This window comes from Rissa tridactyla, chromosome 8, assembly GCF_028500815.1.
Source record: "Rissa tridactyla isolate bRisTri1 chromosome 8, bRisTri1.patW.cur.20221130, whole genome shotgun sequence".
Taxonomy (NCBI): Eukaryota; Metazoa; Chordata; class Aves; order Charadriiformes; family Laridae; genus Rissa; species Rissa tridactyla.
The window spans coordinates 4,024,199-4,050,026 of NC_071473.1; the positions used below are offsets into that span (position 1 = coordinate 4,024,199).

The 25,828-nt window shown below is 43.8% G+C and overlaps 1 protein-coding gene across 2 annotated transcripts in view; it reads left to right on the top strand.

Moving 5' to 3' along the window:
• SDK1 (sidekick cell adhesion molecule 1) overlaps positions 1 to 25,828 on the top strand; it is a 411,809-nt gene that overhangs the window by 318,957 nt on the left and 67,024 nt on the right. For both annotated transcript variants that reach the window (XM_054210555.1, XM_054210556.1), the window contains exons 23-28: positions 4,226 to 4,335; positions 6,643 to 6,793; positions 8,701 to 8,938; positions 14,741 to 14,856; positions 15,122 to 15,311; positions 17,690 to 17,788. In XM_054210555.1, coding sequence (XP_054066530.1) covers positions 4,226 to 4,335; positions 6,643 to 6,793; positions 8,701 to 8,938; positions 14,741 to 14,856; positions 15,122 to 15,311; positions 17,690 to 17,788 — 904 coding nt within the window. The remainder of the gene's footprint in view (positions 1 to 4,225; positions 4,336 to 6,642; positions 6,794 to 8,700; positions 8,939 to 14,740; positions 14,857 to 15,121; positions 15,312 to 17,689; positions 17,789 to 25,828) is intronic.

Genomic DNA, 25,828 nt, shown 5'->3' on the forward strand with positions numbered 1-25,828 from the left:
TTTGTGGGTTAAGTCAGTGACCCAGATAGGATTCATCCATTGTACGAGGTGATTCTCTTGGTGTCGTTTTTACTTCGGAGCTGGTAAATAAAGTGTCTGAAACTCTGACAATTTTATGCTTTTGCCAATCTTTAAATCAAAAATGGCTGAATCGATTTAAGGATTTTGTAAGAAAAAAGATTGCACCCAGGCTGACATCCTGTGAACCGAATTTCTCCCAAAGCGATTTCAAATGTGTGAGTTATGGACCTCTATAATGAAAACTCTGACATATCTTGAACTATAGTAGAACACAGGGTGCCTCTCTAATGTGCAGAAACATTGTGTTTTCCTTTCCTGCAGTTAGTACTTCATAACTGTTCAAAATTTTGCAAGCATTACTGTCTTATACAAAATATCACAGCAAATGACTTTTTTCATTCCAAATTTTAATTATTTTTGGTTTCTTTTAAGTCAAAATTCTGCAACTTTGCACAGAATAGTGCATTCCCTCAGAAAATGTTAAGTCACTTTATAAAATATGTAATGCTTTCCGTTTTAGAAATGGAGAAACTAATGCATAGAGAAGTAAAGGGTTCTGACATCACTTCCAATATTGGTTTATACTGTCTCATTTCTGTAATAATAAATGAATATGCCCTTTTATTGAATGTAATGCCTTGGGAACAGCTGAGAGATGGGAATGAATATGTGCTGACTTGTGATGGCTGATCGTTATCGAGAATTATGTGGAGTGTCTCGGTGGACATAGGTGTTTTTATTGTGGCAGCCTGGGGCCTCCTGGAGCTTGTGGCCCTATTGTACAGAGAACTGGAGAACTGTTAAGATGCAGAAGGCATTTCTTAAGGAGTTTTTATGCCGACGGTAACAGAAAAGCAGTTGGTGTTCTCATCTGCCTCCTAAAACAATGCACACAAAAATATGTGTGCATCTGTCAACAAACATCCTCCTTGTCTGAAGTTTGCGTACTCTGTTATCCAAAAAACAGCTACAAGAAAGAAGCCTCCAAATTTATTTTATGCAGAGCGGCTCATGGTGGACTCTCTTGCCCCTCAAAGGACTCTTTTATCCTTACCACTGCCCGTGGTTCTTTTTGCCCCATGGGAATCCCTTTGTACTCTGATTCTTGAAACTCATACGTTTCCTCTGATCTGACATCAGAGTGTTTCAGCAAAAATAATTTCCTTTTCCTTCAAGAGCCTGAAACTTGGAATCTACTATAGATCTTGTGGAAGTTAAAAATATTGAAGTCCATCACTGACGGTTCTCTTCCAAGACTCATTTGTGAGATTATTGCTAAATAAGTGACACTCGTTTTGAGTAGCAGCGACCTCGAATTGCTTGGCCACACGAGTTCAGAGGTCATGCAGAAGACCCCAGGCTGTTCACCAAGCTATCCCGTAGCCAGTCACCCTTCAGTCCTCTTGCTTTGGAAAAACTCCCCACAACAGAAGCACACTTAAATGATACTACTGATTTCAGTAGAAGATGTAACCCTTTGAGTTAGTTTCTCCTGGCACCAGATCCTGGGAACATTACAAGGTGTTATTCTAACTAAAGCAAGTTCCTGATCTCTTTTTCTTAAAATGTTTTGCTGAAGCACAGAACTATGCCTGTGGCTGCTATTTTTTCTGCTGCCTCTCTATCACTGCCTTTCAGCAGAAAATTAGTCCAAAAGTGGTTAATTGGGACTCTCTGTGCTGCCGTTTGCCCAGTGTCCCCACCTCCCAATACAGGTAGTGGCCACCTGTTTACCAGCTGGTTCCTGAGCTTGGGTACAACCAACGTGCCCAGCTTGGTTGGCAACTGCCATTCCTCGTAGGCTGAACCCATCATTCCTAGCAGGGAAGAGGATTCAAAACCAGAAAGCCATCTCCTGGGATAGCTTTCGAGGGGCTTGCCATAGCCCCGGGCACATAGAACCTTTCGCTGCTTCTCAATCAGTAAAAGATCCTTAATATTTCCACCTTTGTAGCCAGCTGGTAAACGTCTATCTGCAAAGCAGGCGGGGGGTTTTGGACACCTCTCAAGCTTGAGTCAATGTCAATTGTTCACAGCTCTGTGGGCCTCTGGGTCTGGACCATGTGGTCCTTAATGTGTATTAATGACCTGCCTGCTGCTGCGTAACAATTGAAACCTGTGGTCTCTTTTTTCCTTTTTTTTTCTTTTTTTTTGCTATGCAAGAAATATTTTAAAAAGCTCTTACTGTTCTTCCAATACAAAAAGACGACTAACTCACCACTGGAGATTATTTGCAGCCTCCAAAGCACTATGAATTGTTGCTACACAATTACTGCAGCACTGTGAGGTGATGCTGTTAAGAGCAAGGAGTTTTGCAAAAATAAGCATTTACCATAGGCTTTCTACTGTATTAATCAAAAACGCTTTTAATAAAAACTGTTCTATGTTTCCTTGACTGAAATCAACCCTGTCTTGCTTTCTTTGTTTATGTAGGGTTTGGGTTTTTTCTTTAGTCTTTATCATCTCTTTGTTCTCTGGGTTGAGTTTAGGGCCATGCTCTTGTAGCAAGCAGGCCTGTCTCGACTCGTTTCCTTGAGGCTTCTGCATCCATGGACTTTACTGAAATTTCTGGAGCGCAGTTGGGACTGGGAATTTGGAAAGGCCCATAATCTTCACTGACATCTGTTTTGTGTGTTGTTTGGTGTCTGGCACTGCCCTTGATAACCAACAAGACCGAAAGGCCCGTCAAGACTTGTGCAAGCCCATCCCTCCATGAAAGCAGTCCTCTGCTAGGAAGATCCCGGCGCCGCCTTCTCACAGTGCAATGCAGAACTTATTTCTTTGGCCTAATTTTCCTCGTGTCATTTCTTCATGCACAAACATAAATATGCAGCACATCAACTCCTGGGTGAGCAAAGAACTAAAACATCTATAAATAAATCAGGCCGCTTCTCCTGAAGGGGAAAAAAAAAAAGGAGTGAACGAAACTTAATTTTCTATTTGAAGTACTTGGGATATGCGAGATACGTTGGGCTACATTGCCTATCGAGTGCTTTGACGGTGTCTATGGCTGTAACTAGTACACAGAACTCGTGAGGGATCTGTTTAAAAAAGATTAAAGGAAATAGCTCTTTACACAGTGGATCGGGAGCTTCTGGAATTTGTTGCCACGGCAGTCTGTGCGAGTAGGTAGTGTCGGTAGGTTGAAAAAGGATTAAGCGTCTTCGTGGATATTAAGTCTGTAAATAGACACTGAAGGGAACAGCTGACTGTGTACCTCACGTAGCCCTCAGCCGCGACTGTGGGTGCCAGGGTTGGGTGAGGGAATTGGAGTGCAGGTGCTGCCCTTCGTGGTAGGGTCGAAACACCCGAGTAGAAGTGCACGGTGCTAGGGAATTATACCGGGGAGTCTTGGCCAATATCCTCTGGGGCTCGGCACTAGTGAATCTCCAAAGCGAAGCCCAGCCATCTACCACCTCTCTTCTGTCTCTTTCTCCACACTCCTGTGGCTCTTACACAGCCCTGCCTCCTGATGCTGCCCTCTTCCAGAGTCCCAGGCCAGACTCTGGCCTTTCCATCATGATCATCTCTTGTTGACTCCCCTTTAAGTCCTGATTCATCTTCATTTTAATCTCCAGAAAGCTGTATGGCAAGTGACGCTCTCAATTCTCATCACCATTTTGTCTCTTCTAACACTGCCGTAGCCAAGGGACTATGTGATTAATTAATACAAAGGATTGCACGTGGAAAAGCCTGGTCTAAGTGCAGACCAGCAGATGAGGTTAAAACACGTTTGTTCATTGACTTTGTTCTTGTTTCTCTGTCTTCATTTCTGTGGCTTTTTGCCTCCGTTGAGACTTACTTGGTACGCATCCGTTCCTGCGAGTTATCATCAAGGCTATTTTTCATTTTGTTATATTACTACTTGATACTTTTGTATTGTGGCAGCGAGATTGGACAGGGTATTAGCGCTCTCATGGCATTTTTCTGGAACAGATCTTATCAGAGGATCCCAGCGAAGTCCCAACAGGTACAAGGAAAGTTGGCTAACTTGGGCTGTGTCGTCGCTTTGCAAATAACTAGTGCCTTGTCACATAAAAGTGAATATTCACTTGATAATATGTATTTAAAAGCATTAGTCCTTCCACTGCGGTGATGACACACATCGCAAAAGAGGTTATATGTATAAATCTTCATGTGTATATATGAAGAACTCTCTATGTATAGTCTGCTTTCTGCTCCTTCTTACCTTTCCCATGTGCAGGTTGGTGTACTGGGTGATGAAGAAGAGTGGGTGAGTCTTCGTGAGGTGGAGAATGAACCTGATGCTCAGATGCTGGAGGTACCGAACCTTACTCCTTACACTCACTACAGGTAAGAACAGCAGGTAATTAGCTGCAGCATGGAAAAAAAATCAGTAAAGAGCAGCGTGGAACAGGTTTCCTAATCAGAAACAGCTGCCTGTGTTTTATAATCCGAACAAAAGGGAAAAGGTTCTCTGTTTTCACAGTTTATACTTAAAATTACACGTCTGGTATTGTTAATTCTAATTTACGTACAGTACAGTTTGTAACATTTAAATGGAAATCCAAGTGCACAGTGAAATGCTTTTATGAGCAACTGCTGTCCGGCGACTTCCCTCCTCTAAAGGGTGCACCAGCGTAACACCAGTCAGCGACAAATCAATTGTAGTTAAGCTGGTGCAAACTTGTAATTACATATTTACATCAGTTTAAACATTGTTTTATTGATTTAGCTTTTGGTAGCACCACCAGTTAGATGAAACCTTTGTTTATAAGAATTTACCAAGTTAAGCTTAATAGATATATGCAATGCTTAAACTGATTGAAGTGAGCCTACATTATGGGTGCACCCCAGTTAAACGCCATTGATTTTTAAATCAATTCAGTTCAAGTGATGCGTTGCTTTAGTATAGACAAGATTTAAGAATTTGAGGTACTCGATCCTAATGAAAACTACTTTCATGAAATAGCTTGCCAATGTAAAGGCTGGCTGCAAGGAGATACAGTGGCAAGTGTTAAATCAATTGCTAAAAACTCGTCCCTTTTGCCTTGGCTTGAAGGGCCTTTTAGCCAACCCAGGCACTGTTGTGAGCTAGTAGTAGGTATAACCAAGTAAAGCTCATAGAATTTACAACTAATTCAGTACCGGTACACTAATTTTTTTCCCTTAGAAGCCTAGGAACATACTGAATTTCTGACAAACTCTCCACTGAAGCGGTTTCCACCTCATCCTCAAGAGCTAAACGTTTTACTAAAAGCTCTCTGAAAAATTCTGAACTCGAGCAGAGCTTTCTGGTGCAGAGGTTTAGGAAAATTATCTTTGGGTGAGAAGATTTTTCTCTCCTAAAGGTGAATCCTTAAAGCTGAACGAGGCAGAGGCGTGAAGAGTGAGGCGCGGGTTGTACCAGAGTTCGGTGCTCAGCGTCCGTGCAAAATAAGACAGACCTGCACCCCGGCAGGGGCAGCTGTGCTGGTTGGATCTGGAACCGTTCACGCTTCCAGTTCTCCTCTGATCTTTTTTCGTCATAATTTGTAGACTAAAGCAGCCCCTGGAATTTTGCCTAGCAGTTTTTGTTTGGTTGGGTTTTTTTTTTCATTCATGCGTACACAGATATGAGCTTTTTGGGGGTTTTGTGTCGGTGTAGAGCAATTTTAGATAATTTTTGAAAACCTAGAAAGTTGTTGCTAAATGGATTTGCGGTCCTCCGGTCAGCTTTAGTCGTTGCCCACTGAGGAAATACATCATGAGAGCTAATTATCTGACCGCATCATTAGCGGCCAGCTTCTTTTCTGTATTTTGTGCCAAAGTTTGAGAGTGAAATCAAGGACAGTATTTGTTTAATGTGTTTCCTTCAATGCATTTTCTAGGGAGATCAGAGCAGATAAATAAACACTGCTGTGTTGACTGGCTCACCCTTTTTCCAAGCTCGGTCATCAGGTCCAAAAATTAAGTGTTTAGTATGAACAGGTCATATATTTATGTTCAAGTGCTGGATGCCTCTAATTGCTTGTGACGAGCGAGAGTATCCGAAATGTACAGCACGTCTTAATTATTTTGTGCTTCCTGAAAAAAGATTTCTCTAAATCTCTTGTGACCCAATAGGGATTTCTATTGTGGAAGAGATGGTTTTGAGCAGACAGGGTATTTTTTAAAGACGCATATCCATATTAAATAACTTAATCTTTCTTGTGCAGGAAGGCTGAAAATGCAGCACAGGGGAAAATCAGCTTCTTTCAACTAGTAATTGAGGGGAAATGTTATCACTAGCCTATTTTTTATATTGACAGGGAATGAGAATATCCGAAGTTTGATATTTTAATACCTTTCTGGATGTATTGTACAAGCATCGCAAGAGAAAATCACTTACTGTTAGCATAAGCTCATCAGACTTGGTATAATTAACATAAATTTCTCACACAAATACCTAAGTTTCTAATAGACTCTAAGCTAATCTCATTTTCATTTTTTTTAATACCTGAGAGGATCTGAAAGCGGTTACCATAAAGCAGCGAATACAATGGGGACCTGCATGCAACGACCTTTGCGGAACGTTTAGAAGGACCTAATTTGTATTTTTCCATCTTTTCCCTGTTCTGAAAAGAGAGGTACCATTCGCTGAGCTGTTCCAACACGTGCCCCATCTTTCCTCCCCTCAAGGTTCCGGATGCGGCAGGTGAACGTGGTGGGCGCCAGCCCGCTCAGCCAGCCCTCCCGTGTCATCCAGACGCTGCAGGCCCCCCCGGACGTCGCCCCCGGCAGCGTCACCGTGCGCACGGCCAGCGAGACCAGCCTGTGGCTGCGATGGGTGGTGAGCCGCCAGCGGGGATGGGAGGATTTGGGATGCGGCTGCTTCCCCGGGGGGTCAGGCCAGCGCTCAGGAACGCCTTTTCCTTGCATTCGGCATGAGGAAAAACAGCAAAATTATTTCCCTTTTCAGAATAGTTGGAAATCTGAGACTTACCTTAAGTGCCTTATTAATCACTTAAATTGCCTACTGACACCACTTCTGCCACTTCATCAGGGGAATATATGCCTGTGTGTAAAACCTTGGCTTTTCAGACCCTCTAGTTTCACAGCCTGGGTCAACGTGTGGGACGGGAATATAATACTTGAGCCAATGTGCAGTTTCCTAGGGCTCAGTTGTTTGCTTTGTACAAAACCATCCCCAGAAGGTTCACACCGGCCATTGGCAACCATCCCGCGGGTCCCGAACAGCTGTGCTTCAAAGGCAGCACAAAGTTTGCACGTTGCACTCCTGTAGGAAGATTATATTTGTGTGAAAGGGTGTGGAGTTACGTGATAAAAAGTGGAAAGAAATGATTAATTGCGAAGATGCAGTGATTGATGACATTGTTGTGCCCCTTTGACTGTCTCAGTTACCTGCGGAGTTGCCACGTTGGGATTTATTTGGCAATTAACCGGCTCCAGAATGGTTTTTCTTCTCCCCCGTTAGGCAGAATTTTCCACTGGGGTTACTGTGGTGTGAAGTTGATGAAGCACGGGTTTCCTTTTGCCCAAATGTTAGCTTTTCCATGCATAAACTCATTATGGCTGGAAGTCAAAATCAAGCTAGAAACAGGAGAGTTTTTCTCCCATCAAAAAGGAATGATTCCAGTTTCTCAATGGGACGCTGCGCTTAATTCTGAACCATGAAAGACCAAGCCATCGCACTTGAAGGTGCCACCTCACTATCCCTAGAAAAAACATGGCAGTTCATTTGATAAGACCCACAAAACTCGCTCGTGGCTTTACCGTGTGAATAACATGCCCACGTTGTTAAACCTTTGCTACTATATCCAGACCTATATATCCTCCATCAAAATTAACTCAGGGCTGCTTTAAGAGACTTTAAAACATCTTTAAGGTTGTGTTCCCTCGCTGTGCTGCCTGGAAGCCTGTTGTTCATGAGTCCAACTGCGCGGGGTTCAAGAGGAGCACCAGCCCCAGCTAAAAATGACCCGATATACCTTTTTCATGCTTAATAACATCAGTATTGGAAAGTGTTTAATCTCTTTGTTCGAGACCTGCAGGTGAACCTGTGTCCCCCTGGGAGCTGGGAATTCCTTCCTTCCTACAGAACAAGGGTCACATTTCTAGCCCTGCTTGCCTGCGGGATACCGTCTTCTAAGCTGTGAAATGCTAATGCGTATCAAACTTTCCCAGTGCTTCAGAAACGAACCATGATGCCATCCGTGGCATCATGGAGTTAGTTTTAGGGGGAAAAAACTCTAAACTTCCTGAAGTAGGCTAATTATTTCATATTTTAATCTCTGAAATTGCTTGGGGAGTTAGAATACTGGAATAAATCTCTGCTGATAAATGAGTAGGCAGAGAGTCAGTAAAGAAAGTAAAAAATGTACGATAAATGAATTTGTCACATGCTTCAGCAATTTATCATTCATTTCCATAATTAATCACAAAGCTCCGAAATATATTGTATTCATATCATCTCCGTTGATACACCCACAGCTAATGGCATAGTTCTGGGAGCATATCAGTTTGGTTCAAAATTAAGGTAAAAGTTAAAAGAAAATTTCAAGCAACACAGAAACGTGGAGATCGTGAAACATGCATAAAACAGAAAATCAGCCTCTTGATCTTTTTTGCCTTCGTATGGCCTTATATGAATTCGGACAACCTTGATATATAGTTTGGAAAGCCCTGGCTATGTCTTCTGTAGAGGAATATTGTGCTTTGCTTTGTGTCGTTTGCCAGCCCCTCCCCGACACGCAGTATAATGGCAATCCAGAGTCGGTGGGGTACAGGATCAAGTTCTGGCGTGTAGACGTGCAGTCTCCCACCCTGGTGAAGGTTATTAATGACCGACTGGAAAGAGAGTACACCATTGAAGATCTGGAGGAGTGGACGGAGTACGAGCTGCAGATCCAGGCTTTCAATGCCATCGGGGCAGGACCGTGGAGCGAAGTAGTGCGAGGTCGCACACGGGAGTCGGGTAAGTCAAAGCACCATGTCTGCTGGGACGGACACATCCGAGAACTTCAGCATTTTCTGCCCTTTTGTTCAGGGTTTTGTTTGGGGTTTGGGTTTTTGGTTTTTTGCTTGTTTGATCCATTAAATCTAAAATGAATGAAAAAAACACAATCTCTAGAGGCACCGAAGGCGAAAAGACATATAGATGTTTGAGGGAGTCGGTTATTTGTTGTATTCCTACCCTCTTTTGATGTATAAACCTGCAGGTTGGTCATTTAAAGCAAACAAAACAACCTCTCCCCATCCCTGTCCCTGTTTGGCTGCAGTACGGACAGCACAAGGAGAAGCTGCACGCAACCTTCTGGGGCTGAGCAGGTCTCTCGGGCATCCTCCCCCCCCCGCCCAGTGCCCCATCGCCCCTCATTCGCCCCCTTTCCCTGGCTGCTTCCGGGCTCGGGCGGATTTTCTCACAGTTGTGTTTATCTGAAATTTAATTTCAAGCACCAAATAGTTCTAAAAAGCCACAAGTCATTTTCGAGAGCTGATTACCCATATAGAAATAAAATAATTACCTGAGCTTTTGACGACCCGTTTTCAAAACTGCCTTCTCAAATTGTGTGCACGAGGCTATGTAGACATGACCTGCACATAGACCCGGAGCACGAGTACTGAATTGTCCATACCAGCACAGAGACTCCACGCGTCAGAAGCAAGCTCTCAATCTCGGGCACGAGGAAATTATCGTTAGTTTAGGAGCAACAGTGAAGACAGATCTTGAAAAGCTGCTCTCTAGCTGTTCACTTCCACAAAACCTATTTCCAAAGCTACCCTACGTGCACCTGATAAATTAAAATTGATATTGCAAGTGAATAACAGAATGGATGACATATATGGCTTAAAAGCTTAATAACGAAAGCTCTTCGCGAGCTGTATTTATGTAAGGTTCAACACTGGTATTTTTTTCTTGTTCTTTTTTCCTGTTTTTCGTCGTAAATTTTTTTGTTGGAGTTCAATCCTGTGCGTACCCTGCGCTTACAGACACACATTTGCATGTCTGTGCGCTCTGTACCGCGCAGCGTTGCGTGGTGGGAAGCGCGGCCGGATTTGGTCTGCTGCTTCAGATAACTCGCCTTTGAACTAGCCCAGGAGAAGGCTAAACAAAGTCATCGCCCTCCATTAAAGTGTTGCTTTTTGGGAAGTAGTAATTGGAAAGCTGTTGCCAGAGGTACTTTAAACAAGGCGTGCTTGTGCTGGAGTTAGAGATAGCATGACCCAGACAGAATAGTTTTGAAGGGCTCTGTGTCATAATAAAAAGATACCGCATTCTCCACTTTCTCCTTTCCGTTGCTCTTCAAACGCTTCTTTTGAAACGTAGTAAATACTAAGATTAAGTGATTTCATAAAACCTTAGGATTATAGTGCTCTTGCTCAGCATCTAAAGATCAGAGGTTACGTGTGTGTTTGGCATTTTCTCTTGGAATATTAAAAGAAGGTTGACTTGAAACTGATTGTAGGAGGCACACAGAAACCGGGATCAAAATAACACAAAGCTGTGATCTAGGCCATAAGGACTCATTTGTTTTTTTTCATGTGTTTTCTTTGATACTAACATCTGATTTCTTGAATAGAGCGAGTCAGGGCTCAGACTTGTGGCTGTATCTTCTTAGATTTAGAATACATAAGAAGCGCTGGCGTAGCGTCAGGCTGCGTGAGAGGGCTTCAGGCACTCTGCAATTAACCCGTATGCACAGACAAATGGGGTTAAAATGCAAATAAAAGATACCTAAAGACAGAGAGAGAAAGGTCAAAGCATGTTTAGGTCTGTCTTCTGAACTGTGAGGAGAATTCTATTTATCGCTTATGTTTTCAAAGTATTTAAAAGCAGGTGTCCTAAATATTTCTTTTTCCGTTTTGTGGATACAGAGTTTTCCCTGGTGCTGCAGATTGGAAACACCCCTCGCAGCTGGCCAGAGGTGGCTTGGCCAGGATCATGTGGCGGTTCATTGGCAGAACTCAGGGTTCCGTGTTTTACACCATCCAAGGAGCCGAAGGAATTAGAGCCCGGGCACTAAATCAGCTCGTGGTACCTACTGAGAGTGCGGCCACGGGAGTCCAAAATAAAGCTGGACTTGAGCACTTCTGTTCATTCTAGGATCATACCACTAACAGCTGAGCGCACATCTTGAAACCAATGAAACCATGAGAGAATAAATAATGCTGTAGCTTTTGGTAGCCCAGGCTTGAAAAACAGTTGGGCAAACCTAAAATGAAAATCTGGGATAAGGTCGCAAGTGGCTGATGGAGGGAGGTGAATTAGGATTTTTAAACAGGACAAGTTTTATCAATCCAAGATGTTTTTATATTGTTAGAAATCATATAACTCATTAAATTTTACAGCGTAAAATAACTGCAGAGTTACGAGCTCAGTTTCCACTCAATAAATTGGCAACAATAGTAGGTACAACACAGAGAAAGCAAGAAAATGCGAAGACCTCTAATGTGTTAGAACAACCTTGACAGGGCGGCTTCCTTGTAGATACAGACTCTCTTATTTTCAAACAGTTCATCTCAAATGCACCTAACCCAGTGCCTTAATATTTTCAGGGCTCCTAATATTCAGCTACGTGGATGCGTACACTTGTCTTACAAAAGCAGCCCCAGTAGAAGCACGGTCACGTATCTATGGCAAGGATCAATCTCTTGATGTTTCAGAGGCTGACCTTCATGAAGCAGTTACTGCGGCGTGATAAAGCATCGCTTGATAATTCAGATGCGGTCCAATGTCACTGCAGCGATTCGTCAGTTTATACAGGCTGAGAATTTGGCCTGCGGCATCTAATTTTATAGGCAAAATGGTTGTGTACTGCAGCTATGCTACTTTTGCCACGAACCTTGCTCTAAATTTGCACTCCTTAATTGACGTCAGATGTACAGTATACCAGCCTAATTTGTACTTTCAAAAAACACTAATGGATGTTCAGCTAAAATGAGCTGCAAAAGTGGAGACAACTGCCACATCCCACTATCCAGCTTTCTTAGAAAGCCGGAATACAAGCCAGCTTATTAAAAGCTGCTTTTGGCCCAGTTAGAGACATAAAACAACATCATTTGCTGTATATCAAATACAGCTATGTCAGATGTAGAAAGAGGATGCACGATCTTCGATGCCAACAGAGATAACCTTAAAAACTTGAGTTCTCATTGAAGTTCCAGTGCAAAGTGCCAGTAACTCGCTAATTTCCTTCGTTTGATCTTTTAAAGTACACGGTGCGGCTGGCAGTTTGCTGGATTAGCTCATCGTTTAGTTGCAGTGTTTCCGGTTCGTTTCGTTAAAGCCCTGAGAATCTTTTGGACGCTGTTGCTTGGCTTCTGTACTGTTCTTGGGGGTTACTAATGAGAACTCGGCTTTGGAGCTTAGAACAAAGTCTTCAGTGCAACAGTTGAGGAAACCAGCGTTAGAGAAGGGAGCTTGCAGGGGAAAGAGGGATCTCTCTTAAGCCACTAATTAGTCTTAGCAAACTATAATTTCTTTGAATCAGGATATCCTGAGAGAGGAGAGGGGTCGGAGAAATGAAGGTTACGTTTCAATTTGTTCTTAAAGGGTCGAGCAAAGTCTGTTACTTGATAAAAGACTGGCAACGATAAGATCCACAATATCGGTTGCAGGTGCTGTGTTCATACATCCGTATTAGAATAAAAATCTCAAAACCAGTATGAGAACGGGAGAATTAAAGCGCGCTCAATGAACGCGAGTATTTTTGCCATTTAGGCATTGGGCTCGGATTCCTTTCCAGGGAGAGGGGACATTTAGCTGCTCTGGCTGTCGCTGGGAATTAAGAGGAGTCTAAATAATCTATAAAATCTAATAAATCTTCAGATAGCCCATTCTCTCCTTTGTTAGCTTTCGAGTCCCCCCCCCCCGCCAGCAGCGGGATCCCACACACACCTCAAAGCAGTTGGTGCACGCGGGGCCAGCCCGGGCACAGCCTCCAGCCTTTGTCGGTTCGGGAACTCTCGTGGCTGCCGATCAAAGAGGAAAAGAAATATTTGTAAAATAATAAACTTTTTTTTTTTTTTTGCTCTCTTGAAAGGCTTCAAACCAGATAAAATAAAAATAAATGTGGCTGGAAAAGGCTGCTTTCCTCTACGCATTCTGGTTTCCTGTGACCCACCTCCACCCTTTCTCTCTCCAGAAGTGATTCATGTGGGAGTAGGTCTTTGTGAAGATCTACCGATAAAGTTATGGCAGCTATCCAAAGACATTCATGGCTCCTGGCAATCTATTTTCCTTTAACATAATTATATCCTTGTGGGGGATAAATCTAGGAGAAGATTTTTTTAAAAAAAAAAAGGCACTTCAGCGTTGGAGGGGAAAAAAAATTGGATTTTTGTCTGCTGCCGTGTTGTGAGATGGTGCTCTGTTTCTCGTGTCCCAAATAATTGGTAACAGGGAAATTGTTTCAGAAATGACTATCTCTGCGGTTAACCTTGAGTGCACAAGGGTGGGGGGCGATGCGTTTTTGGTTGGGCTTTTTTTTTTTCCAATTTATATTAATTCTGGTGTCATACTCATTATCTCGTTCGTGTTGCTAGGAGCTTCAGGAGCTCGCCTTCAAAACAGCAGATCTGTTCTTTCATTCGGACAGCCAGGAAAGCGTTACTTTTTGGCAGAGATTTGTGCTCCTTTTTGTGATGCATTCAGGACCTAATCAAGCCTTACTGTCCATAAGCGCTTGTGTAACACAACTCGGTGAAATGTTCTCTCGAGGCCTGACAGGTGTATCATGCCTTAGGAAAGATTGTACCCTTCAGACGTTGGAAATGCCACAGGGAAAAAAAGAAAAAAAAAACACCAACAGAAAATGCAAAAGGGCAGCGTAAAATGTGAACTCTTAAAAATAGCCTCAAATTCTGCTTGTGTAACACGGCATGCTATTAAGCTTGTCCACAAAAGCTCGCAGTTGTGTGGTTGTTCTGCGGTGGTTAGTGTTTTAATGGCATGAGAAAATGCAAGTTTGCTCTTCTCTCGAGTCAGAGAAAATTACAGTGTTCCTGTGCCATCAGTTCTAATGATGTTTCTAGTTTCATAAGAGCCAATTTTGCGACATAAATGAAATAGGCATATCTTTCATTTACACCGTATCAGTCCCTGAAAATACACCTTGCGTTAATGTATCCGTCTATAATTGATGTATTACAAATGCTGAGCACTATCACATAATCAAAAGTCTTAGAGGTTGAACTTCTCACTGAACTGGGAGTGCAATCCAGTGCTTGAAATTATTGCTAACTCTAGACAAGATGCTATAATTTCCTTTCAGATAATATAGAAAGCCAGGGCGGCGCAAAACTTCTTGTTAGAACAGATCGTACCCTAAGATAAACTCCCATTCATCAAGATTTCTAGCTTTTGGCATAGGGAAATAAAATGCATAGGAAAGAAATACTAGGAGATAGACTTCTGCAGAAGCCCAGCAATTTAAACTTGATTCTAATGACTACAAATATAGAGAACTTGAAATTTATTCATACCTGTCTATATATACTATCTGTAGGCACTGATTAGTATTAAATGTTTAGCGCTCTGCACCCATTGTGATTTCTGAGATGAGATGACGAGAAGTTGTGAAACAGGCTGAAATATAAAGATGATGTAGAATGAATCAAGAGAAGACGGGATTGTCTAGAGCCTATTCCAGTTCTCTTGGATTTGAATGCTTTTCTAGGGGAATTTGGAACTATCCCAAGCAGATTGGGAGATGGAGCAAAATGATCTGGTATGACTTACCTGTTTCTGCTTTTTGGTAATGCCGTGTGATTCCAGTTCCCTCGGCTCCTCCTGAGAACATCTCTGCTGAAGCCGTGAGTTCAACCCAGATCCTCCTGACGTGGACCGCGGTCCCTGAGCCCGAGCAGAACGGTCTCATCCTGGGTTACAAGGTATGCAACTGGAGTTTCGTGCTTACTTGATCTTTAATGCATCACCTCCATATGTTTTTTGCATTTGTTGTTTATTATTCATCTGCTGGATGTTTATACTGTTCCTAAGTCGGACAGGGAAGATATAGGAAGTGTGCTGGTTTTGAAAAGGGTGATTGATGAATATAATCTCATTTTATGTTTTGTGAAAAGGAGGAATCTAAAATGCCTCTTTTCAGTCCTCGTGTAACAATCTTTTTCTTTCTATCTTTCATTTATTCTACAGATACTTTTCAAAGCAAAAGATTTTGACTCCGAACCCAAGAGCCAAATAGTACGAGGTAACCACACTCAGTCTTTCCTGCTCTCTGGCTTGCGGAAATACGTGCTCTATGAGATCCAGGTATTGGCATTCACTCGTATCGGAGATGGGGTCCCCAGCTCTCCTCCAGTCATTGAAAGAACCAAGGATGATGGTAAGTTTACAGATTTCCAAAATAAGTATCTTGTTTGATCCAACCTTTTAACACCGCTTTCTCTTAGTGATAGAACTGTAGACAAAAACCCAAACTAAGGCTATTTGTTAGGGTTTTTTGCAACTTTGAACGCAAAGGACTGGATCCCTCCCTAGTATAACTCAGCACTATTCCATCAGTCAGGGGCTGAGGATTTGGCAAGACCACAGAAAACCAGAGTTCGCCATTTCTTCTTTCTCTGCTGCTGTTGAAGAGGAAAACATCTTCAAGAACAGTATTCCGAAGCTCGATGTAGACAATTTCTATTGAAGACAATTTCGAGTCCAATTATAAATTCCTATTGCAGTTCAATCATGCTCTTTAAAAAACAAATAAAATAAGAGTACTGCAATTGAAAGCAATAAACAAATCTGGGTCTGATTGGTCTGAAGGAAAGATCGGAAATTGCAATTTCAGTTATCCGTTTTAATTATTTTTTTCTGAAAAGAATAAGGCATTGACCCTGGAAGATGGTCATACCAGCTTGCTTTTGCAACTGCCTCCAGCGCTTCCCATGAGCTCAGGGGCTCCCGAGGGCAGTTTGCTGTGTTGAAGGAACCCAAGGGAGCTCCTGGCCCTGGTGCTGACGGCGCAGGTCGCTGTGGTGGGAGCATTCCTGACGAGGGGGTTTTACAGAAATTTAGTTCAGCTCTTAACATGTTTTTGGCTTCACAGATGCTAAAGTTATTTTTCAGTTTCTGACAGGCTGAGAGAGCTGGGGGGGTTCAGCCTGGAGAAGAGAAGGCTCCGGGGAGACCTTCCGGCCCCTTCCAGTCCCTAAAGGGGCTCCAGGAAAGCTGTGGAGGGACTGTGGATCAGGGAGGGGAGCCATGGGATGAGGGGGAAGGGTTTTAAACTGAAAGAGGGGAGATTGAGATGAGATCTCGGGAAGAAATTCTCTGCCGTGAGGGAGGTGAGCCCCTGGCCCAGGTTGCCCAGAGAAGCTGTGGCTGCCCCATCCCTGGAGGGGTTCAAGGCCAGGTTGGACGGGGCTTGGAGCAACCTGGGCTGGTGGGAGGTGTCCCTGCCCAGGACAGGGGGTGGAACTGGGTGGGCTTTAAGGTCCCTTCCAGCCCAAACCATACTATGATTCTATGATTCCTTAGCTTCTCAGTGTTAAATTAAGGTTAACATCAGTGTGAGAGGCTTCTGTTTATTGTTCCCGATGAAGATGAACAACAACAACAACAAAGTCTCTCTTTTTTTTCATCAAAATCTTTTCAACAGTAATGGAGTAAACATTGGTTTCTAGAAGCAACTTCATTAAGGTTGGGCTGAGAACACACTCAGACTTCTGGCTTAACAAGTCATTTGCTATGGAGTGCAGGAAGGAGTAAGAGCATACGGGGACGGGAATGGGGACAGCAGTTCCCTGACATTTGTTTTAACCGTTTTCCCAGCACACTGCCTGTGTGGGGACTTGGCTTTTCTTTGAAAGGAAACAAAGAGCAATTCCTGTTAGCAGAACTCTGCGGGGAGAGGAAAAGCACTCACTGAAATGTACATATCAGACTATAATGAGAAATATTTAAAACTGTTTGTTTTAGATAACCCCATTATAGCAGTTCCCTCCTTAAGTGCGTGTTGGCAAATGATACAAATTGTTCTTCCATCTCCATACCCCTGACATAAATATGTTGTGTCTCCTCTGGGCTCGACTTAATTAAAAGTATCATCAGGGGTAATGCAGGTGGAATTTGTGCTGAAGGGGAAATTTTGCAGATGCTAATGTATGAATTAGCATCTCCTCACCTTGTGAACCTGGGATGGTCAGTGCAGCCACCAGCCATCTGTATTAATGTGCATCTCACCTGCCTCCGGTTCTCCTGCTCAGACCTGAGTGTTTAAAATGCACATGTGAAATCGGAAGGCCGTTCAAAGCTGGCGCGGATGACGCGGAGAGAGGAGTTATTATTCAATTCTAACAGGTGTGAAGCAGATTAAGCTGACACATAACTCTCTGTAAAGGCAGCTGGGTGACTCGTTTCACAGCCCGTAAGCCGTTATGGAGCGGTGGTGCAGCAGGGACTCCTGCTGCGCTGCGGAGAGGTAACGCTGGCAGAGGTCAGAGCATCCTGCTCAACCCATTTCACAGGTGTGATAAAACACCGTAGGGTGCATTGGTTCTGTGTCGTGTTTTGGTGTCCATGGTGAAGACATTTGGTTCTGGACAGGATTCCTCAGAATAAATTTGTATTACACGTGTACGTAGGCCCTCCTAACCATCTACTGATTACCGGTGAGATACAGCTTGGGCTGCCCTGTGTAAGGTGAGCAAAGAACTTGTAATTCCTCTGACACGCAATGCTTGCTAGCATGATCTCTGGTTTTCTTTCCAGCCCCCGGGCCGCCCGTGAGGCTGGTGTTCCCCGAGGTGAGGCTGACGTCCGTACGGATTGTTTGGCAGCCGCCGGAGGAGCCCAATGGAATTATTCTGGGTAAGAAGGAGCAGCAAACCCAGGGCTGGGAGAAGAGGGCTGGAGACCAGAGCGAGCTCTGGCTGTTGGGTTGTCCTTCCCCTTGCACGTCGGATTAGAAGTCACACGTAAGGAAATTCATAGCTAAATAAAGAAAATATATTGGTGTCAGGTGAGAGACATGGTACCCTGCGGTGAGGAGGCTGGCTCCGTGGCGTGTGTTTTCCTGAGCCAGAATTACATGCCATTCGTGGCACTCCGTTTGGATTGTCATCTCTCTTCCCATCTGCATTTGGGATGGTGACCCGCCTGGCTGCTGGGCAGCGTGCCTGTAGAGCTGCAGCAGGGGAGAGCTGGATTTTCCCCTCCTTGCCCACACTCGCCTTTGCTAGCCATGCCCAACATTTCCGTTTCACGTGCGCTTCCATTTTATTGCTTCCTTTGGATAATACTTTCTGACAGGTCGCAAAGAGTTAACTCACATTTGGCTTTTCGTCAAGGGAAATAGAGGCAGCAAGGCACGACAGGAATTTGTGAAAAACCTTATCTTCCTGCTCTCGTAACTGTTGGGTTGCCTTTGCAATACGTACACCAGCTGCTACTTGCACTTAAAACGTGAAGACTTTCACAGCGAAAGAATCCGTTCTCACCTCTGAAATTAAAGTAGCTAATAGTTACCCGGCCATTTTGTGTTCTCTGCTGATGTTAAACACATTTTATAGTAGTTCGAGCTGGCGAGTAAAGATTTGTCTCTCAGTTCTGAAAACAGAAGCAAAAGCTTTGGGTTTTTGTTTAGTTCTCAGTCTGCCAGGCTTTTCTGCTTCTAATTTCACTGCCGTCATTCAGGCTTGAGTGTGGTCTTTTAGCAGTATTTCCTAAAGCCTTCGCTGTTGGGTGGAGGGTGCCTACTTCAAATGCTGCTGCGTTGGTGGCATCCCTTTAAATAAAGGACCGACCTTGCGTTGTGTTTAAATCTTGTATCAAGAACTCAAAATGTTGGCTCAGATGTGTAGTTTCCCAAAGTGATCCTGATGCCTGAAGATGTAGGGAAACGCCAAATGGGATCCAAAGGCAGCCGCTGCAGGGATTTTCTGAGCCCGAGAGTCTGTGTGGAGCTTGGCAGCGGTTCGCTGCCAGACAGATCCACACAGGGTTTCTCTGCAGCTCAAGGAAGCGTCTCTTCCAGGTTGTCTTGTGGGTTTGATTTGTTGCTTTCTTTAAGGAACTGCGTGTCCTGGAACTTGCTCTCGGTAGAGACTGGGATTTGAATCACAGGATGTGGTTAAGGAGAAAAAAAAAAAATCATTCGGTAGAAATGATGAGAAAGTACAAAAGAGATTTTGCTCTCCCAACTGTGTTCCGATGTCTCACGTTGCTGCACTTTGTCAGCCTTATTTGCTGAAGTTGCAAGCTCGGTGGAGTAGGAACTCTCTTTTATTTCATCTTTGCACGGTGCTTTGGCATCCCCTTCTTGGTTCGTTCCTCCTCGTTGCCTCTGTGTTGATGATAAAATCGTACAAATGCAGGGTTGGAAGGAAAGGGGGAGGGTGACCCATAAAAAATGCCTGGCATGTTTAGCATGTAGAGTGGTGTCTCCGATGTCTTGCGTAGTCCATTCCCAGTAACACATCCCAGGATACGTGATACTGCCCTGACTTGGCGCTTACCAACGCTGGTGTAACTACGTAGGTCTACGACCCACTATTAATTCCTACCCTTTTTCTGCGGTACGCTTCCAGGTCGCTCAGTCCCTCTTTTATAAGCGCATTGGGCTTTTTCTTTGTAAGTGTGACAATTCGCAGGTGCCTTTATTGAATTTCGTCTTACTGATTCCAGACCATCTCTCCTCATTATCAAGATCACTTTAAATTACACTCTCGTCCTCTAAAGGGCTCGCAGCCACTCACGATTTGGTTTTATTTTTTAAATTTGCAAGTAGACTGGCAATTCCTGCAGCCAAGATCATTAATGAAAATATTGAACAGAACCACGTTCACGACTTATTCTCGTGAGACCTTACTTAGTATGTTCTCCCAGTTTGTTAGCAAACTACTGATAACATTTTGTTTTGAGTATGTTTTCTAAGTATTCGAGTCAAAATGTGCAGTATTTTTCTTAGATTCTGTTTCTCTTGTTTGCTTTGGACAGGGCTGTGTGCAACCATATTAAAGCCTTTCTTAAAGTCAATGTGGATCATATCTACTCTTCCCACCTGGCCAATTACACTGTCAAAATGGAAAATAGATTATTTGATATTTATTATTTGCTCCAGACAAATTCATATTGGCTGTTCCTTGGCACTTTATTATCCTCATGGATGCTTATATATTGACTTTTTCCTCCCCCCCCCCCAGGATCTTTCTGGGTATTGAACTTTAGCTTGATTTGTCCATATTTCCTCTGTTTTTTCTTTCCCCATTTTAAAAGATGGGGTACTCTGTTTGCCCTTCTGTAATATGCTGGGATGTCACCTGTCCTCCACAACGTCTTGAAGGTAGTCACGAATTATTTGGAGATGGCTCCAGCTAGTTGTATAAGCGCTGCAGGGCAAATTCCATCAGGCCTTTCTGACACAATTACATCTAGCTTAACTAAATATTCGTTAACCTGCTCTCTATTCTTGCCTACATCCCCTACTTACATTGTTGTCGGTTTTAATTTCTGTTAAGTATCTAGTCAGCATCAAGGTTTTTTCTGTGAGAAAACGAAGCAATGGAGGTATCAGCCTTCCTCTCTTTTCTGTCTCACCCAACTTGTGCTCCTCTCTTCTTGCCGGTAGTTGACCCATCCTCTTTCTGTCTCTCGGATTTCTAATGTATTTAGAAAATCTTTCCCATTACCTTTGATGCCCTTGAAGTTACAACTCCCTTTGCACTTCAGCCATTCTGATTTTGTCCTACACGCTTGTGCTGTCTATTTATACACTCCCTGAGACACGGTCCCATTTCAACTTTTTGTCCAATTCAGTTTTGATTTTCAGGTCATTAGTGAGCTCTGAATGCAAACGTATTGGCCTCTTAACATCTTTTGTCTGCATTGGGATAGTTGTACCTTTTTTTTGGTCTCTTTTAAAACTGTCAGCTAGCCTGAATTCTCTTTTCCCTTAGAATTCTTTCCCAGGGGACCTTACCTTCCAATTCCCCCAGTCCATCTCTTTGAAGTTCATTGTCTTTATTCAACAGTTCTCACTCCTTTATTGTTTTTTTTATAGTAGAAACATTGAGGTTCGTGGAGGAAGTAGTTAGCTGCCAATGTCAGAGAGAAAAAGTAAAAATTACTCATGCCGGGTACTTCTGTGATCCTTCCTAAGAAGTGAGGACTCCTTCAAAAATAGATAAAAACCAATGTGTAGCATTCCAAGCAGAGGTTGCAAGGTTGTTGTACACCTCTGTCCCTGTACACCTCTGTCCCTGTACACCTCTTAAACCTCATTACTGTAACGAACTTTCAAAACACCGTTGTAACCCCCACAGTCAAGTGCCCTGATGTAGAGCTGTTGGAAAAAATAAGTTAACATAATTTTGCACAGTGCCCTTCTATTCACTAGTGGGGCTGGAAAGAAAAAATACTTGCTTTGCAAGAGCAACTTATGTTCAGAGCCTTTGAACTAATGTTCCGGCTCTGCTGGCTTTGTCCTCTGAGTATACAAGCACCTTTGCAGCTAACATTTTTGTAATCTATATCAAAACATGTTCTAGCATTTCAGAGAGAGATTAGCAGGATGAAATACTGGCAGGCACCAAGAGGGAAAACCACTGGTTTGTTTAAATATTTTACTGTGGAAGACTGCTAGATATTTCCGTTTCTCCTTTTGGGAATGTTACGGGAACCATCTGAGGCTTCACTCTGTCTTCTCTTCTGCACTCCATTTAGCTACCACCCAACGTAGTACCTTCAAATACCATTAAAGAAAAATGATGCGTTAATGCGCACGTGTGCTTCTGGCTAGGAGCTTCCCCTGGAAACAAGAGCTCAACCCGCATCCTTCCAGGCCCTGGTTAGTGTTCCTCATGGTATCCTTGTATTTAGCGTTCACCTGAAGCTTATTGCAAAAGACTGTAAGAACTCCACTGAGAATTAGAACCAAAATTGAATGTAATCCATGTTTGCAAATTCCGATTTTGATCCTAGGCTCCATTTGCACACCCGCTGGCCCTTAAACAGATAAGCAGTAAAACCAACAAACTGGATTGCTGCTCCAGTAGGCAGACCGTAACCTCCCGATACCGTTTGGCTTTCCCTAAGTTCTGTGACAAATTAATAAGTGTTTGTATCTCTGCTGCACCGTGGCCTGCGTGAACGGGTGCTGTCAGTTCTGAAGGGCTTTGTGTGGTGATGAGCTTGAAAGCTTTTTTATATTCATGGTGCGTTGTCATCTTCCTGCCTGTTTGCTTTGGGGAATCCACTGGTTGTGTGGCGATGACCTAACATTTAACGGGCGGTTCAGACTGTTGCCGTTTATTGAGTTCAGAAAGCGTAGCTCATGAAACGGCTCGCAGTTATGCAAGAAATACTTAAAAAGATGCTAATGCAAAAATTAGCATAGTTTCAATGAATAAATAAACTCCCGGCGAGTTGATCTTTCAGGGATTTTTTTTGATGCTGTTTTGGCACGGTGAAGCGCAGAAGTCCCAGTAGCAGAAGAGATTCGGGATCTAATGCTATACGCAAAAAAAAAAAAAACAATTAAGAAAACAATATGAATTCTTCTTATTGACTATCTGGATGCTTCATATTGTGGAAGATATTCCTTTCCCAAAAAAGTTTGCTCTGAACACCTTTTAAAGATTTTTACTTTCATTCATAACCTTTCATTTTTTTTTAATCTATCTGCAACATCTTATTGTTGTAATCTAGAAAGGGAAGGACGCTTCCTTACTCCTCCACTGCATCAATTGCAGTTATTGCTTCTTATAGCCCTCAAGCATGCATTAATTTCTATTTGAACACTTTCCATTTACCTCTATTGATTCGCCTCGTTTGATTTCACTTAACATTTCCTGTCTTCTCCCATCCCTTCTTGCCGAAATTCATCAACCTAATAATTTTATCTTTCTGATCTTGTGTTAGCCCTAATTATTATCCAAGCTGTGGTTTAAATAGTGCATTGTCTGTGTCACTCAGAAGAAAAGAAAAACGATGCTTTTTATGCCAGTACGTATCCTGGCTGTCCCAAACTGCCCAGTAGGAGAAGGTGATGTAGGGAATCAAAATGAAGATGCTGGGTATCTCCCAGGTGGGCCGTAGGCAGCAGTAAGAGCGAGCTGAGCCCAGGTGCAGAGGTTGGATGTGCCCCTTTGAATCAGACCGAGGGAAGTGTTGAGTGTCTGAGGAAATCTGTAAAGGTGACGGCTCTGGTTGTGTGTAAACTCTGCCGGAGATATCCAGGAAAATAGATGTTTCAGCCAACACGGCAGTTGCAGGAGAGGACAGTGAAGGCTGATACTGTTTTTCACGGGGATGCATTGAAAGGGAGTTTGTGGAGCCTGTCAGTGAGACAGGCTGTGACAAGTGATTTCTTCTTTCTCGTGGCTAAATTAGTTTTTACACTAGCCAAGGAACCACTCTTGTGTAAGTTATTATAATGGCCTAGATATGTACAGGTTCCTTTGCCTAATCTGAGTGTGTTTGTAATTGGCTTTCCAGCATGAGTACTACCATTTAGCGGTAAATAGTTATCTTTCTATTCCCTCCTTACATTTTAACTACTACTGTATATTTTACAAAGGTTTAGAAAAGAGAGGAAATTGCTCGACAAGGATGTGTCCCAGATATCATGCTTATCTTTTAATAACCAGATAAATCAACTTTTCTATTCTTTTAATATTCTCTGTTTCCCTCCAGGTCTTGTTCTTTACGTCTCATGTCCCTTTATCAAACTTCTTTAACCATCTTAGTTGCTTCTTCCTTCATCTTTCCTGCTGCTGTAAAAATTTCCCCAGTGCTTTTCTTTGACTGCTTTTCCCCCTTACTGAGATCCTGCGCCGGGGTTTTCACTCACGCGTTCTTCACATTGGTATAAACAAAAGAAGATCGCAGCGTATCCATTCCTTCTCCCCATCGCTAGCTGGCTTTCTGTAGACTTTAAAAAAGATCAAAATACTACAAGACTAAAGATACAGAAATACTTTGGTGAAATATATTGGACCGGTAATGGGGGAGCTGGTGCCGTGGATAAAAGGAGGTAGTTTGCAGGTGGGAAAATGAAAAACGTTCAAAGCGTAAGGCTTCGCTGGGGTCTAAGCGTGCTCAGGGCTCTGAAAAATCAGGCCACGTTTTATCTAGCAGTCTAATGCCATCTACCCTGCTGTGAAAACGCTGCCGTAGGAACACTCCCGACCCACCGGGCATGTTCCGTGTGGGGGGGTCCCCGGCAGCACGAGGTGAGCCCGGGCGCTGGCAGCCTTTTGCCGTGGATGCCCATTTCCAAAGGTGGCTGCCCGGAGCGCCTGAAGGCACCGCGGGGAATTGGCTCTGCCCAAACCTGTCTGTAACCGCAGCCTGCGGGAGCTCCGGCCAAAGCCACATCTGCTCGGAAAAGCCACGTCGCTCGTGGAGGTGTCTGCGGACTCGAATTTGTTCCCGGTGAGGCAGCCGTGGCTGTTGCCCCACATCCCCTCGCAGCTGCCGAAGGAAAGAAGGACAAGGAAAGGCCGGTGCGTCTTCAATGGCGCTGTGAGAGTCAGCGCACCAAAATTCATACCATCTGTATCCCAATTAAATTCCACTGTTTGGGACAGCGTGCGCCACGCGCAAGTGTGGCATTTGGTCAAGGGAGTGCAGGAGCTCTGTGCCTTTTCTGTGAGTGGGCATGTGGCAATTGTTGCATATTCAGAGGGAAATAAATGTCATCGATTTTGTCTAATAGCCACAGGTAAGGAGAAAACCTCAGTTTTCACGCACTGACCTTCACGAATGAAGCGCGCCAGGTTTGGCTCCCCTTGTCCTTGTTACAGCCAAGATGAGCTGGGAGTTCAAACTCTAGCTGGGATACTAATTCCAAGCGAAAGAGATGGTCTCAGGTGCTGCAGACCCCTGTGTCATTCGGAAGATGAGCAGAGGGTTGGCAGAATCGTGTCACGACTCCTTTGTTTTCAGCTGGTTTGATTTGGATTTGTTGGCTGCCCTCTGCCCTGTGTAACTCCACGAAGCGTTTAACCAGACAACTGTATGCAGCCTGGGCGATAAAGCCCCACCAGTTCTGGTATTAATTGATTTTGGAAGTCAGCAGCTGGACTGAAAGTTACCATCGAGCTCCAGAAGTGAGAGCCTGATTCAATCGCTGGGTTTGCAGAATGGATTGGAACATTTGGCAGATCCTCTTTGGGGGACAGTTGTTGCTAGTGGTGCGTGAGAGCTCTGGAAACCCTCCTTTGCACAGCTGGGTCATTAATAATGCAGGCTAAACTGCGAACTCCTAATTGCCAGGCAGGTTGGAATGGGGGTTATCACTTACAGGCATCAACAAAATTGATTATTAAGCGCCGCATGGTTGAAGCAGGACCTCACAGCTTGCAGGCTTCTTCCTCGGGCTGTGGGCAAGGGCAGCAACGTAATGACAGAAGGAGGATTCTTTTACCGGCAGTTCTGGCACTCGCTGTACAGTTACAAGGGAGAGGGAGAGCTGAGAAAAAGGCAAGTGCAAAAAGCAGGAGCAAGCTTTGACTTGGGCGGTGTGAAGGCTCTGCATGGTTTGGGCAACCCAGCTGCTCTGCAGCTGAAGAACATTTAGTCTGAGCCAACGCTGAAGTCGTGAGAGGGCAGAAGAGCGTGTGAGCGCGTGGGGGTGGAAAGCTGAAACAGGCAGCGCTGTCTTGAGCTGCCTCACCCAGGAGAGACTAGTCGCCCAGATTCTGTTCTTTTGCCTTTCCAAAAAGGTGCCGGTATGCTCAGGAAAGATTAAACTGGTTTTGTGTCTTGTTGGTGTAAAGGGTGGAAGGTGAAATCAGTGTCACGGCAGATAACGTTCAGCAGACCCTTGTGTTTTCCACTGTGTGTGATTGCCCTCGTAAGGTACGGCGTCTGGCTGGGGGAGGGCTGCTTATAGCAGAGTTTTATGGC